Raw genomic sequence first — 16745 nt, 5'->3', positions numbered from 1 at the left:
CAATTATATATTATAAATATTATACAATTGGTAGTGTTTTGCTATATATGCTAGATGAAATTGTATAAAATTGTATAAAAACAAAACAAAACAAAACACAAAAAAAACGGGCAGACTCGATGGGACCACTAGCTATTTTTTTTGCTGTCACTTTTCTATGTTTCTATATGTTAGAAATATTAGACCATTGGAAACTTTTGTATTATCTGTTCAATTACATTTTAAACATTTTACCATTGGAAGTGTTTTGTTATATCAGTCTGTTTTATTTACATACATGATAAAAAATTGTACTAATGCAATCATTTTCTTTTAGGCCCTTTTCACACTTGTGAGACTTGGGACAAGTCGTATTTCATGATTTCCAATGAGTACCGTTCATATCTGTGCGACTTCAAGTCTCAACAACTTCAAAGTAGTCCCTGCACCAGTATGGTCCGACTTTGATGCATTTTGAGGTCCATAGACCTCAAGATTACACAAGCATTGCTTCGAGTCCAGTCAAAATCACGGCAAAGTCGTGTCAAAATAGCAGCAAAATCACGGTGAAACTGTGTGACTTTTAGGTCGCACAAGTGTGAAAGGGGCCATATCAGTTTGAATAAATGATATATACTATAAATATTATACTATTGGAAGCATTTTGTATATCTGTTTGATAAATGCAGAATTCTGAGCTGTTTTGTATGTACTTTCTGTGTTATTATTTTAAAGAGCCCTTCTAGTTCTTATCATGAAGAAAACTTAAAACAAGGCGCATAGAAAAATTCCCAAGTGTATATGTTAAGGGGACCATGCTGGCCTCTGCTACCTCAACTCATGTAAAGAACTAAAAAAACATCCACAGAGGGTGCTGTTCCAGAAAGTGTGGAATATGACTGTACATGACTTAGTAATTCTGCTAATTTACCACACTTTCTGGAACAGCACCCCCTATGGATGTTTTTTAGTTCTTATCTTGGACTAGAGAATGATAGCCCTTTATGTTGTAGAGATCTGAGAGTGATAGTGGTTGAGTAGTTTAACAAAAGACAACTGGGCAGGGCTGACAACATTCAGTCCACATAAGTGCAATGTGTTGTCAGCCCACAGCAGAGCTTAAAAGCTTAGTGTATTTTTGACAGATAAACAAGTTTTTTCTGTACTTTCAAGGTCTTTAAGGAGATCAAACATGAGGAAATGTGCATGAATGTACTGTATATGTTTTTTTACTTTGCCTTGACATAAGCTTTACGTTTGCCTCGGGCAAGCAGTGGAAATGAATTTGAGAGAAACTTAAATGGCCTATTTTGTAGTCTGGTAAAATTCCCCTATCTGTCTAAAGAAACATTAAGGAACGTCCTTACATTATTACACCTGAAGGGCTAAATCGTGTTACTGCTGAAATTATTTGTGGGAAATCCCCAACAAACTATGTAATGCTCACATCTGTTTACGTGAAATCTAGCTGGTTACACTGATCACTGATCTGGGTTCAGCAGTGACATAAACATCAACATCAAGTACATGAATTGAACATTGCTCAAAACAGTCATTCTCAAGCAGGGTTCCATGGAACCCTAGGGTTCATCCAGAGGTTGCTATAGGTTCTTTGAGCTGTAGCTGATTGACCTCCTGTTTGATAATGCCAGAAAAGTTGCAGGACCAGTGCCACTTGGCAAAGCCAGCAGCAAGACACCAATGATTTTTTTGCTGTCTGTATAGGTGACTGTCAGGGACATGCTGGCCATAGTGCTATTAATGCTCAAACGCTGACGCAAATGCGCATGTGCGATCCCGCAAGTGCCCATTGTGTCAGGCACGCGAATGTGCACCTGCGCTCAATTATTCGCGCACACGCGAATGCGCCGCTAGACGTTGGTGTTAAGTGCCATATATAAGTGCAACTGTTGCATTAATGCTTTGCTGTCTGATCTGCATCTGTACCTGTGTTCATGAAACCTGATCGTGTTACTCCTTCCTGTGTTTGACCCCGCTTGCCTTTGACTCTGTTGAATCTCTCCCACCTTGTCCTTGGCCTGTATCTGGACTTTGCTGTTGTTGTTTTCTCATCTGCCTGAACTCACATTACCGATCTCTGCCTGTACCCTGACTATTCTTTGGATACTGTCTATGCCTGCATCTGATCATATGTTACCAACCCGGCTTGTCTGACCATGCACCCTGTGTCTCTTCTGCCCTGCATGCACCTGCTTGATCCCTGCTGCCTGCTGCCTGCTACCACCAGCCCAGAATCTGCTAGCCTGCCAACGCATGCCGTTTACCTTCTGGTCCTCCCTGCTGATATATCCACCACACGGAAGACGATCCAGGCACCCATACACCACCACGCTCTTGTGGCCACTGTTACAACATCGGTGGTCCTTGAGCCGGGGTTGTACAAGAGGCCTTCCCTCTGCCCATCAGGCTCAGCTGCCAGGTATGTGACAATGACATTCTGACTACTACTGTAAGGGTTTTATTATTCCTATTGACAACCAAAGTATAAGGGTGACAACACTCACTCACTGTATTATGTCTATAGAGGTTCAGCATTTTTACTCTAGGACAGGAAGTTTGTAGGCACGAAAGAATTCCTTCCCTTCGCAACATCCCCATAAGATAAGAGGAGGTGTTATGCAGTCCACAGATGTGATCTAGACAGAACTGATAACATTGCTTGAGATCTCAGTGCATCAGACACTTAGGAATTTATGAGCTCACAAGGTTTCTAGAAGGATCAATTGGTAGTTTTTGCACTTATGGAAGAGGTCACCCAACAGGTCAATAGGTGTCAAATAAGAGAAGCTCATTGTTAAAGTTTACAAACACTTTATTTATTTTATTTTTATTTTTTATTTATTTTATTTTTTATTTTATTTTTTTTTTCTCTCCTCTTTAAAATGGCAGACTTGGTTCAGTGCAGGAATTGTTGTGCATTTATTTCATGTTCCACTCTTTGGAGATTCGGATGCTGTCAGATCTGTAGGCAATTCTCCTTACTGCAGCAGGAAATTGCATTTTTGAAATCAGAAATATTTAAATTATCTGTTAAACAAACTCCAGCTGGGACTGCTGCAATGCCACTGCCACAGAGGACCCCCAGAAATGGCAGATGGGTTACTGCAGGTTCTGGAAGACTTAGAGTGGTGGATAGAAGACATGTCCCATAGTCGGTGGTTCTCCAAAATCCATTTGCAGCACTCTCAGAATGTAAGGACAACATGGATATGGACTCAAGCACAGAGGGTGAGAAACCATCGACTCCTATGTCTAATGTATGCAAGACTGCAGCCAAGGACAAAAAAGATAAAGTGAAGTCTCCAAGGAAGCAGCTGTTGCTGGGTGATTCAATCATAAGAAGTGTGGAGCTTAAAGAAAATGGTTTTGTGAGATGTCTCCCTGGTGCTACTGCTAGGCGAGATAGAAGACGTATTATTAATATTGTTAAGCAAGCAAAGCAGGAAGGGGACGTGGACGTTCTTGTCCATCTAGGGACAAATGACCTGGCTTGCAATGAAGTGTCAGAGGTGAAAAAATCTTTTATCACACTTGGAAATGACATACAGGATTTTGCATCCACCATCTCATTTTCTGAAGTTCTGCCTGTGCATAATGTTCAGAATGATAGGCAGAGGCGCATAAAGGAGTTCAACATATGGCTTAGTAAATGGTGTCAAGAGCAAGGATTTGGCTTTGTTTCTCATGATAGCTCTACTTGGAATAGAAAGGAACTGTACAAAAAAGATGGTTTGCATCTTTCTCTCAAAGGAACAAATATACTTAGTGAACAACTCCAAGAATTTGCGAAAGAGTATTTAAACTAGGAAGGGGGGGCAAAAGAGTGAAAATACAAGAGTCCAATTGCCCCCCGAAACAATGCCAGAACAGGTCAGAAGCACAGAGGCTAAGAAATGATAAGCTCAGAGTCCTGTCTACAAATGCTCGCAGTTTAGGTAAAAAAATCAATGAACTTGGGTCAATAATGGCATCTGAGAATGTAGATTTAGTGGCTGTTACGGAAACATGGTTTAATGAAAGAAATGACTGGGACATAACCATACCAGGGTACTCTTTATACAGAAGAGACAGAGAAGGCAAGAAAGGAGGAGGAGTGGCCCTGTATGTGAAAGATAGCATTAAATCTAACCTAATACAAGTTGGTGAGGCCAACATAGAGTCAGTTTGGGTTACGTTGCAGTTTGCTAATCATGCAGTAACTCGTGTAGGTGTGATATATAGACCACCTGGTCAAGTTAAAGAGCTAGATGATCTACTAGTTGAAGAAATAGCTAAAATGACAATGAAAGGAGAAGTTATCATTATGGGAGATTTCAATCTTCCAGATATAAACTGGAAAACCAAAATAGCAAGTTCTACCAGGAGTACAGATATTCTAAATTCCCTACTGGGGCTGTCTCTGCAACAAGTGGTTGAGGAGCCAACCCGGAGGGAGGCCATTTTGGATTTGGTATTCACAAATGGGGATTCGGTATATGATGTCATTGTAGGCGAAACCTTGGGATCTAGTGATCACCAGTCAGTGTGGTTTAATATAAGAACTGTGAAAGAATCACACCACACAAAAACAAAACTTTTAGATTTTAGAAAAACAGACTTTTCAAAAATGAAATTAATCATAAATGAGTCCTTATCAGACTGGAATGGATTACATGGAGTCCAGGAGAAATGGGACTACTTAAAAGGTGCACTATTGAAGGCAACAGAAAATTGCATTAGACTTGTCAGTAAAAGCAAAAAAAGGAAGAGACCACTGTGGTACTCAGCAGAAGTGGCCCAAATCATTAAAAATAAAAAGCTAGCATTTTGTAATTATAAAAAAACCCAGAGCAATGAAGATAAGGAAATCTACAAGATTAGGCAGAAAAAGGCCAAGCAAGTTATAAGAACTTCTAAAGCGCAGGCAGAAGAAAAACTAGCTCAGTCTATGAAAAAGGGGGATAAGACATTCTTCAGATATATAAATGAAAAAAGGAAATTAAAACAAGGAATAACTAAATTAAAAACAAAGGACGGAAGGTATGTAGAAGAGAATAAAAGGCTAGCCGACTGCCTTAATGAATACTTCTGTTCAGTTTTTACAGAAGAAAAAGAAGGAGAAGGACCTCCACTTGAAAGGATGACTAATGAATCGTTTGATGCATGTGTCTTTACAGAGGAAGACGTTCTAAGATTGCTGTCTAAAGTGAAGACAAATAAGTCACAGGGTCCTGATGAGATACACCCAAAATTGTTAAAAGAGCTTAGTGGTGAGCTGGCAAAACCATTAACAGATTTATTTAACCAATCATTAGTAACAGGAGTCGTCCCGGAAGATTGGAAATTGGCAAATGTCGTGCCCATTCACAAAAAAGGTAGTAGGGAGGAATCGAGCAACTATAGACCAGTGAGTCTGACATCAATAGTAGGCAAATTAATGGAAACCCTATTAAAGGATAGAATTGTGGAACATCTTAAATCCCATGGATTGCAAGATGAAAAACAACATGGGTTTACTTCAGGGAGATCATGTCAAACAAATCTTATAGATTTTTTTGACTGGGTGACTAAAATAATAGACGGTGGAGGTGCAGTAGACATTGCATATCTAGATTTTAGTAAGGCTTTTGACACTGTCCCACATAGAAGACTTATCAATAAACTACAGACATTGAACATGGACTCCCATATTGTTGAGTGGATTAGGCAGTGGCTGAGTGACAGACAACAGAGGGTTGTAGTCAATGGAGAACATTCAGAACAAGGTCATGTTACCAGTGGGGTACCTCAGGGATCTGTACTGGGACCAATTTTGTTTAATATCTTCATAAGTGATATTGCAAAAGGCCTCGATGGTAAGGTTTGTCTTTTTGCTGATGACACAAAGATATGTAACAGGGTTGACGTTCCTGGAGGGAAATGCCAAATGGAAAAGGATTTAGGAAAACTAGAAGAATGGTCAGAACTCTGGCAACTGAAATTTAATGTGGATAAGTGCAAGATAATGCACCTGGGGCGTAAAAACCCAAGGGCAGAATATAGAATATTTGACACAGTCCTGACCTCAGTATCTGAGGAAAGGGATTTAGGAGTAATTATTTCAGAAGACTTAAAGGTGGGAGGACAATGTAATAGAGCAGCACGAAATGCCAGCAGAATGCTTGGATGTATAGGGAGAGGTATAAGCAGTAGAAAGAGAGAAGTGCTTATGCCGCTGTACAGAACACTGGTGAGACCTCACTTGGAGTATTGTGCGCAGTACTGGAGGCCATATCTCCAGAAGGATATAGATACTCTAGAGAGAGTTCAGAGAAGAGCTACTAAATTAGTACATGGATTACAGGAAAAAACTTACCAGGAAAGGTTAAAGGACCTTAACATGTATAGCTTGGAAGAAAGAAGAGACAGAGGGGATATGATAGAAACCTTTAAATACATAAAGGGAATCAACTCGGTAAAGGAGGAGAGCATATTTAAAAGAAGAAATACTACCACAAGAGGACACCGTTTTAAACTAGAGGGGCAAAGGTTTAAAAGTAATATGAGGAAGTATTACTTTACTGAGAGAGTAGTGGATGCATGGAATAACCTTCCTGCAGAAGTGGTAGCTGCAAATACAGTGAAGGAGTTTAAGCATGCATGGGATAGGCATAAGGCTATCCTTCATATAAGATAGGGCCAAGGACTATTCATAGGATTCAGATATATTGGGCAGACTAGATGGGCCAAATGGTTCTTATCTGCCGACACATTCTATGTTTCTATGTTTTTCTATGTTTCTATGTTTCTTTAAAGTGGTTGTAAACTCAAAGGTGATGAATTGTTTTAACATCAATGTCTTTGCTCTATTAGGTGGGCAGAGTGTTTTTTTTATCCTTTATCATAAATACCTTTTTTTGTAGTTTGTAATAGCGGTCATGTGTCCTCTCACCTTTCCTTATCCTGAGCTAAGAGAGCTAAGTAGGAAGGGCCCAGATTTCCTTCTGACGTATGTAAAGATACATCAGAAGAGGAATCTGTGATCTCTGACCCCGTGTCCGTGCAGTGCCGATTGGCACCATGCCGGTCACATGACTAAGAAAAAAAAAATGTTAATCAATGAAGGATCGAGAACAGGGAAGGGGGAGTGGGGGAGGTTGTTCTCCCAATTCTGGCTACGAAACTGTCAAAAAGAGGGAGGGGGAAGAGGGAGAAGATGCAATGAGGTACTTAAATTGACCACGCTTTCATGGCTCAGCTGCCATTAAACGTGGTCAGCTCTCAGAGGGAAAGTCAGGACCAGGCAGGGTCAACCAGGTACCAGGGTGTCCGTGTGGTGAAGGGATTGAAGACCTGATTATATGTGGAAGAATCCTTTAGAGACTGCACTAAATCTGTTGGTGTATGGGACTTTATTTGTGATTCATTCACTTATTACTGATGCACTTTATATTTATTCATTAATTGTTGATGCACTTTATATTTGCTTATGCACTTTGAATCAATTGTTGAAAGCACTTTATTTATATTTATATATTTACATATAACTTTATTTGTCAATGGCTCACAACGGTTGACAATCTTATTACACACAGTGCACTTTAGATGAGCGCGGCTGTATTTATATCAACCAGGTACTGTAGATGATAGAAAGGGGCAATTGAAAAAGAAAAAGCACTATGCTACAGATTGTACCTTAAAGGGGATTTTTTTTTGAGTTAACAATCACTTTAAGTATTGCCCTATTTAGCTGTATGGTTTATTAAACTGACTACTAAACTGGTACTCTAGATCTGCTATAGATCTGTTTTATACCCAGCTCTTTCCAAGTTTAAAAAGCAGAAAGATCGTGGACTTTTCCACTAACCACCACGTACAGTATTATCAGCACAATTCAGTTCACAAATAAAACAATTAGGAACCACAGAATGCATCTGCCACAGCAGTGCAAGGAGGGAATTCTTTCATAACAAAATCATGAATAAATAAGACATATACTAAAATGCCTTCATAACCTACACATAGAAAAAACACAAAAAGCTTCTTAAACAACCTCCTACACACATGCAGATTATATTATGATGCAGCTGCTTGCCCGAGGATGTAACAAGTACGAATGGAAACAAATATACATAACTTTTTCTTTTTCTTATAATAGTTCATGCAATTTCCTTTACGTAATAGTTATTTTATGTAATTTATGCAAGTTTTTGGCAGTTTTCAGATTTTTGGACAAACCCACAATATCTTTGCAGGTGGAAAATAACTGCTCTTTCTTTAAAATCTCTCCGTGACAATTAATCATACATTAAATGTTCATCAGATGTTTATTGCTTGTACCGCCTGCTTAATTGATGTCAATTAGCTTTCATAATTGATGTAGCTGAGATTTTCATTGAGTATCAGGCCAACTTGTCCACTTTAATTAATTTCTTAGAATTCATCTGATTGCTGTCAACACACTTAATGGTTACACTTATTTACATCTAGTACTATTTTAGCACTAAGCAGCCAAACTTGACAGACTTCGTGGTAGGGCAAAATATGTTAACCAGCTGGAAGCTTAAAACTCAGAAATGCAAAGGTTAGCAATAGCGTTGGACGACGAGTTTGAGCCGAGCATAAGTTTGGTCCAAATATTGGCTGCTCACCCGTTACGCAAACACCCGAATTTTGGGGGCATTTGACCGTTTGTTCAGTCCGCCAAACGCCCCACAATGCACTGCGCACCGCAGTCTTCCAGTGCTTTATATTGAGTTAACTCTGTTATTGCTGTCCAAATAGAACTTCTCTTACAGGCATTATTCCTGCTCAAATAAAGCCCACTTTATCACTGCCGGTGTGCTGGTGTTCAGTCACTTAAGGGTGGGTCACCACTGGGAGAGCCAGGAGGACCCAACACTTTAGCAGCTCCTCAGGGAGTCAGAGCTGCAAAAGGTTGATGCGCATGTTGGAAACTGTCAGATTTCCCATGGCTACTGATGAGTACTTGATCCATCCTAAAGTTTTCTAAGATAGATAGATAGATAAAAATGTAAATCAATAAAGATGAAACCATGCAAAAGGTGGAGTCTAGTTTGAATCTATACAGTGTGAACTTATTCATTATACTTATCCTGATACGTTCAGGAACACAATGAAGCTACATTTTAGCTCCTCTGCAATAGTGTTCCCAATTGACTGCTATCAATATTTTAAATCAATTCTCCCTGGTATTGCAACATTGATACAACCTCATAAAGCATGATTTTAAACAGACAACTTACTTAGCTTAATTTGTTGTGAAAGTGTATCTTAGCAAAATGGGTATTAAAATCACAATTGATAACTATCCTTACTTGAGGAAAGTGAGCAGTGTTGCATGCTGCCAGTGGAGTTGCAGGACTCTTTCTGTGGGATCGGCGGGCAATGACTGACTTGCAGTAATTCCAGGCAGCATCTGTCCACTTAGGTAGAACAGCATGTCATAAATTGTTTTTGCCTGCTTGCCAAGGTTTATTGTTTTCGGGGCCTTTCCTTCAGACTTTGACAGCTTGACTTTGCATACAGCACTGGATACGAAAGGTAAAACAGAAAGAGTAACATTAAGTGTTAAATATTTGCTGTAAATTAAAGCAACATTTTCCTTTGCCAAGGTTTACAGAAATTACTGCTAATGCTAAAATTTTTAGCGTATATACACTGTGTGCCACCACCTTACACCTCTTAGAGCAGACAGAAGGTGAAATCAGGCTGTCAATTACAGGCACCTCTGGCCTACTTGTGAAAGTAAACTCTTAATGTTCTTCTCTTTATACACCTGGGGCCAGGGGAATGCAAATGATCACATTAAAGGAAACCTCTGTTTTGCCCATTCAGCATCTTATGCTTACCTTTATTTTTTTGCTCTGCTACTCCTTTCAAGAAGTTGAAGGACATACCCAGGACTTTTGGGTATGGAGAAGCATGTGGTATGTGACAGTAGGAGTTTACGGTGCTATGGTGTCTACGGTGCTATGTAAGGCTGTATTCAAACTTTAACTGCACATCTTTGGTTGGTTTGCAGGTTTGTTTGTTTTTTAGTATTCGTGCAGGCATTTTTGCTAAATTTTCACAACTCTGAGGCTTGTGCATTTTTAAAATGATAAATAGCTAATAGCTAGTTACTATGGATTAAAAACACACATTTACCACCTCAATACTGGGCACTTAAACCCCCTTCCTTCCCAGACCAATTTTCAGCTTTTAGCGCTGTTGCAATTTGAATGACAATTGCGCGGTCATGCAAAATTGTACCTAAACCAAATTTGTGTAATTTTTTCCCCACAAATAGAGCTTTCTTTTGGTGGTATTTGATCACCGTCAGGTTTTTTCTTTTTTGGTGCACAAATAAAAAAAGACTGAAAAGTTTGAAAAAAAAAAAAAGTTTTTTTGTTCAGGTTATAAAATTTTGTAAATAGATATGTTTTTTCCTGCACTGATGATGCCGCACTGACAGGCACTGATGAAGAGACACTGATGGGGTGGCACTGATATGCAGCAATGATGGGCACTGATAGGTAGCACTGATATGCAGCACTGATGGGCACTGATATGTGGCACTGATAGATAGCACTGATATGCAGCATTGGTGGGCACGGATAGGCAGCGCTGATGGGCACTGATAGGCAGCACTGATGGGCACTGATTGGCGGCACTGATGGGCACTGATCGGTGGCACTGTTGGGCGGCAATGATCGGCACTGATCGGCACTGATGGGCGGCACTGATCTGCACTGATGGGGGGCACTGATGGGCACTGATAGGCAGCACTGGTGGGCAATAATGGGTACTGGTGGGCGGCACTGATAGATGGCAATAACGGCACTGGTGGGCAGCACTGATAGATGGCATTGGTGGGCAGCACTGATAGGGAGGGCACTGGGGGGCTCTCTGAGCCCTGTTTGCCATCCCTGGTGGCCATCCCTGTGGTCATGGGTGGGCATCCCTGGTGGCTCTAGTGGCACCCCTCCCCCCCCAGGGCTGCACTGGTAATCAATGTTCTGATTACCAGCACAGACCCCCCCTGTGATCAGTGAGTAATTAGAAATACTCACTGATCACCCCAGCTGCAGCAACGATCTTCTCCTCTTCTCCTCACTGACAGGATCTGTCAGGAGGAGAAGAGATCGAAGCTGTTACAACGGGTCTATTTACATTACATGACGGCTGTGATTGGACACAGCTGTCATGTGATCAGGAGGGCCAATCACAGGGCCCTCCTGCCGAATGATGTTGCTCTGTGCCCGAGGGACACAGACACATCGAGATCGCGCCGCTGCGGGTGCCCACAGCAGCGCGATCTCTCTCCTTCTGAAGGACGTTCCGGAACGTCCGATCAGAAGGAGGAGACTCCCACCCGGCCGTATATTTACAATGGCCCGGGTGGGAGGTGGTTAAAGTGGTTCTAAAAGCTAAAGAGTTTTTACCCTAATGCATATTTTTACCCTAATGCATATACCCTAAAACCTTATATAATAAGTTCCCCTCTAGCCCCCTCTCTCCTTACAGGTGCAGAGACAGCAGTATGAGCCATTGCCTCTTGCTATTGTTAATCAAATCCAGTGAGGAGGGAGCAGGGGGCGGGGCAAAGCCACTCTATGTGTGTCTATAAACACACATAGCCCAGCTCGGGAGCAAGCCTGCAACATCTGACCCCATAGTAAGTGGCTTTTTTAAATGCCTTTAATAACTCTTTGAGGACATTTTCACACATTTTTTTAAAATGTTTTTCGGTTGCTCCCATGGAAGTCTATTGGAGTCAACAAAAAAAAACCTGCAAAATTTGCAAAGCTCAAAGGAGGCTTGTGTACTTTTTCGAACTGGAAGATTCAAGCTTTAAGCAACACTACGCCAAGGTATGAACAGGCACAACTGAAAACTATGGGATTTGTTATTTTGAGTGTTTTGCAACTTCCAGCTATAAAATGCCTAGGTGTGAATGGGGCCTTAGCTGGGGGGGTTGCATACTTTAAATAAGAATTTGACAGTGCTCTGGGTTCAGAACCCTTCCAAAGCACTCTATAATAAAATAGACATGCAGGGGACCCAACATTTTTGTGACAGCTTACAGAAGTCACAGAGATGCAGATGTGAACTGTAGTGATGGCCTCTGATTATATAGCATGGCAGAGGGCGTGAATCACAGGAGTAGCAACATAGATTTGCAAATAATTATTATTTCATCTTGAAGTGAATTCGCTTCACTTGCTGTCCTTGATATTACACATGAGGTGAGGAGAAATCTCCCAAAATCACAAAAATTCTAAATCTGAGTAAATAAACTGTAAAATTGAAATGTGTTTCAATATCAGATGTTACCTTCAATGAAAACTATCTCTTTAAAAGATCAGTAGACCAAGATTTTATAAGTGAGTAAAGTTATATGCAAAGTTTTACTTTGCTTGAAAAGCTGTATTCAGTTTGACTTGCTTCACTTCCCTAATGGTTCTTTTATGTGATAGGCACACTAATCAACCAACAATGTGCCCAGGGAGCCAGACGTGGGTAAGGTCATTCACCAATGCAAGAATAATTGGAATTTCATATGTCTTTATTCTGGAGAATTTACTGATGGCGTCTACTGCATATACATTTTGTCATTACGTGCTGATATGCATGTGCATGACAGGTTGAATTCAAGTTGCAGCTCTACCCAGCTTTTTTTTTTTTTTTAGTTTTGAAGTAGAGTAAGGTTTAGGAGTTGTTGCATTCCCCTTGGTAAGATTTTCCTTAACTCCACAAAGTGACAGTACGAAACATTGCAAAATACTCACCTCCAACTTCCAGTGATGGTTACATCTCTCGCTGGCCACTGTCATCTTCCCCCAAGCTACTTCTGGGTGTCAGATTTTCTGCCTCTTGATTGGTTACCTGGGGATGACATAGACCCATGCATGTGCGTGGGATTTGGTCATCCTGGCACAGCCACAGTGTACCGGGAATGCATGCTGTGCTGCACATGCACATCTCAGCACGCATTCAGTAAAAGACTGTGAGAAGGCAGGAACATGTGTCTTACTGCAGAAGAGATATAATGGGGCAGTCCGGGGGGGGGGGGGTGCTCCCACTCTCAGCTATAGGCACTCAGTTTTGTTACAAGCAGTGTCAGAAGAAAGCCAACTCCATAGAGGGGTGGGTGCTATGTCCGTCAATGAACATCAGAGAAATGGATTTTAAAGTAAGTCAAAAATCCCATTTTCTCTTTCTTTCATTTATGGACACAGCTCCTGATATTCTTGACCATTTGGACCTGCCAAAGCAGTGTCAAACATGAGGGGTGGGAACAGCAAGAAAAAATTCCCAAGGCTAAACCATAGCCAATCAAGTAACATGGAGCTCAACCATAAACAACTGGAGCTCACTCACCTGAAAAAAAACAATACACACTCAAAGAGGACCAGGTCCTCTAAACAGCAGCCTGCAAAACCTTGTAGCCAAAAGAAGCATCTGCAGATGCCAACACATCAACCTTATAAAACTTTGCGAAAATGTGCACAGACGACCAGGTGGCCGCCTTGCAAACCCGCAGCACTGACGCCTGATGACGGAAGGCCTAGGAGGCACTGAGCGCCTGAGTAGAGTGCGCCTAAACAGGGAAAGGAGGAACCTGACCCCTAATTGAATAAGTCTGAATCACTGTCTGTCTGATCCAATCCGGAAACGGCCACAGCAGAAGTGGCCAACCCTTTCTGAGGTCCATCTGTGAGTACAAATAGTAAGTCTGACTTCCTAAAAGACTCCGTAACTGCCAGGTACACCCTGATTGCCCGAACCACATCCAGGGAATGCAAGGCAATTTCCTTAGAATGTTTAGGCCTGGGACATAGGAAAGGCAACACAATGTCTACATTCAAATGGAAATCAGAGACAACCTTTGGAAGGAACGACAGACAGGGATGAAGAACCACCTGTGAACCATCAGGTAAGGTGAACAACAAGACAACGCCTCCAGCTCCGACACCCTGCGCAGCATTAATAGCCACCAAAAAGGCCACCTTCTGGGACAACTAAAGCAGGGGAACCTCGAATTTTCGAAGGGAGGTTTCTTGAAAATGGGCAACCAAATTGAGGTTCCACGGCGGCAATGGAGACTGCACTGGAGGAGTCAAGTGTTGAACTCCCTGAATAAAGGTACATACCAAGGAATGTGTGGCCAATGGACATTAAAAGAAAGCCGCAAAGGCCGAAACCTGGCCCTTGATGGTGCTCAAGGCCAGGTGCTGCTCAAACCCTCCTTGGAGGAAAAGGGGAACCCCAAGGGACTCACACCACGCAATGTACGTCTTCCAAGTATGATGGTACTATAGATCTTCCTAGAGGTAGATTTTCTAGTCTTTAACAGCGTGGGAATTACCGATTCAGACAAACCTCTAACCTATAGCACCTGGCTTTCAACAGCCAAGCCGGTAAAGCCAGCAACTGTAAAGAAGGATGGAAGATTGGCCCTTGGGACAGCAGACCTTCCCTGAGAGGAAGTCACCAAGGAGCATGGACGACCAGCCATACCAGATCGGCGTGCCAAGACCAGCGAGGCCAGTCTGGAGCCATTAGAATACATCTGTGACGTCGACCAGAGGATCACGTGACCGAGCCACAAACCTCTGTACCTTCCTTGGAATGTGTACAGCAGAGAGGGCTGGAATGAATCGGTCTGCCCATCTTAGAATGGACACCAGGACACTTCTAGTGCCCCCTTAGTGATTGACATAGACCATGGTCATGGCACTGTCCAATTGAATTTGCACCGGACACCCCTGAAGACGAATTGTCCAATGATCCAGAAAAAGTCTGATCCCTCGGACTTCCAGTACATTAATACATTAGTACATTAATCGGCAGTCTGGACTCTTCCAGAGCCCAGACCACCTGAGCACAATCTGTGCCGAGGATGCCTCCCCACCCGGACAGGCTGGCATCCGTGGTGACAACCGTCCAGTACAGGGGGGAGAAAGGATTTTCCCTGTTGAAGTGCCAGAGAATGAAGCCACCTCCAGAGACCTTGAATTCTTGTCGCATTTCACCAGAATCTCTTTTTGCCAAGATCGCGTGTTGAATTGTGCAAACGGAACTGCATAGAAACATAGAAACATAGAAACAAAGAATGTGTCGGCAGATAAGAACCATTTGGCCCATCTAGTCTGCCTTGAGGGTAGACACCATCAAGCCCAGCACATGCATGCAAGCCCGGAGGGAAGACCGTCTGCTGGACAACAGAAGCTGAATTGCCTCCTGCAATGTCTTGAATTTTATTAAGAGGAATAAACACTCTGACTGAGTCCAGAGTCAGACCCAGAAAGTCCAGTTTTGTGGAGGGAACCAGAGCAAACTTCTGAAGGTTCAGAATCCAACCAAACTCCCACAGAGTTCGCAGACTTATCACCAAATTAATTTATCAGAGCAGTCGGAGGCTCCAATCACAGAAGAAGATCATCCAGGTACCCCAGAACCGCGATCCCAGCTGACGCAACAATGCTAGCACCGGGGTCAACACTTTTGTAAAGACCCGAGGAGCGGAGGCAAGACCAAAGGGTAACGCCACAAACTGATAATGCTCCTCGTCCACGGCAAAGCGGAGGAATGTAAAGGTAGGTGTCGATAGTAGGGATTGACTGAATATCGGCAAAGCTGTTTATCGGAGGGCCAATATTTACTTTTCCTGATATATCGGTATCGGCCCCAGAATTTGTGGATATTACCGATATTGTTGTGACGTCATTGCATATGTTGCGCCATGTGCCTCCGCGCACTAGGCCTAACCTTCTGCCTTAGACAGCCTCATCTGGAGTCGGGACTAGTCTCTCGGGAGTGTATAACACAGCCATACACCCACCCTTAGCAGCCTGGTGCCAGCCAGCCACCCACACCTACAGGCCCTGTACCAGCCAGCCAGCCACAGGCACTGTACCAGCCAGCTAGCCAGCCACCCACAGACCCTGTACCAGACAGCCAGCCACAGGCACTGTACCAGCCAGCCAGCCACCCACAGGCCCTGTACCAGCCAGCCACCCACAGCCCCTGTGCCAGCCACCCACCCACCACAGGGTGCCAGCCAGCCACCCACCACAGGGTGCCAGACAGCCAGCCACCCATCACCACAAGGGGCCAGCCAGCCACCCACCCACCACAGAGTGCTAGACAGCCAGCCACCCACCACCACAGGGTGCCAGCCAGCCACCCACCACCACAGGGTGCCAGCCAGCCAGACACCCACCACAGGGTGCCAGCCAGCCAGCTACCCATCACAGGGTGCCAGACAGCCAGCCACCCACCACCACAGGGTGCCGGCCAGCCACCCACCACAGGGTGCCATCCAGCCAGCCACTCACTACAGGGTGCCAGACAGCCAGCCACCCACCACCACAGGGTGCCAGCCAGCCAGTCACCCACACACCACAGGGTGCCAGACAGCAAGCCAACCACCACCACAGGGTGCCAGCCACCCACCCATCACAGGGTGCCAGACAGCCAGACACCCACCCACCACCACAGGGTGCCAGCCACCTACCACAGAATGCCAGACAGCCAGTCACCCACCCACCACAGGGTGCCAGCCACCCACCCACCACAGGGTGCCAGACAGCCTCCCACCACCACATGGTGCCAGCCAGCCAGCCACCCACCACAGGGTGCCAGCCAGCCAGCCACCCAAACACCACAGGGTGCCAGTCAGACAGTTTTTTTAACCCTATATTCAATTTCAGTAGTGTCTTTCAAATTTCAATGGAGATGGATGCAGATAGAAAAAGTGTGATCTGGGACTATTTCTC

At 43.3% G+C, this 16745-nt stretch overlaps 1 protein-coding gene across 1 annotated transcript in view; it reads right to left on the bottom strand.

Moving 5' to 3' along the window:
* Positions 1-16745, bottom strand: part of CFAP47 (cilia and flagella associated protein 47) — a 702231-nt gene that overhangs the window by 471508 nt on the left and 213978 nt on the right. The window contains exon 30 of the mRNA XM_082245539.1: positions 9297-9509. Within this exon, the coding sequence (XP_082101665.1) occupies positions 9297-9509 (213 nt within the window). The remainder of the gene's footprint in view (positions 1-9296; positions 9510-16745) is intronic.

Source organism: Pelophylax lessonae (genome assembly GCF_965119305.1).
Source record: "Pelophylax lessonae genome assembly, chromosome: 2".
Taxonomy (NCBI): Eukaryota; Metazoa; Chordata; class Amphibia; order Anura; family Ranidae; genus Pelophylax; species Pelophylax lessonae.
The sequence above is the reverse complement of the archived record's forward strand: the minus strand, read 5'-3'. Positions and strand labels throughout refer to the sequence as shown.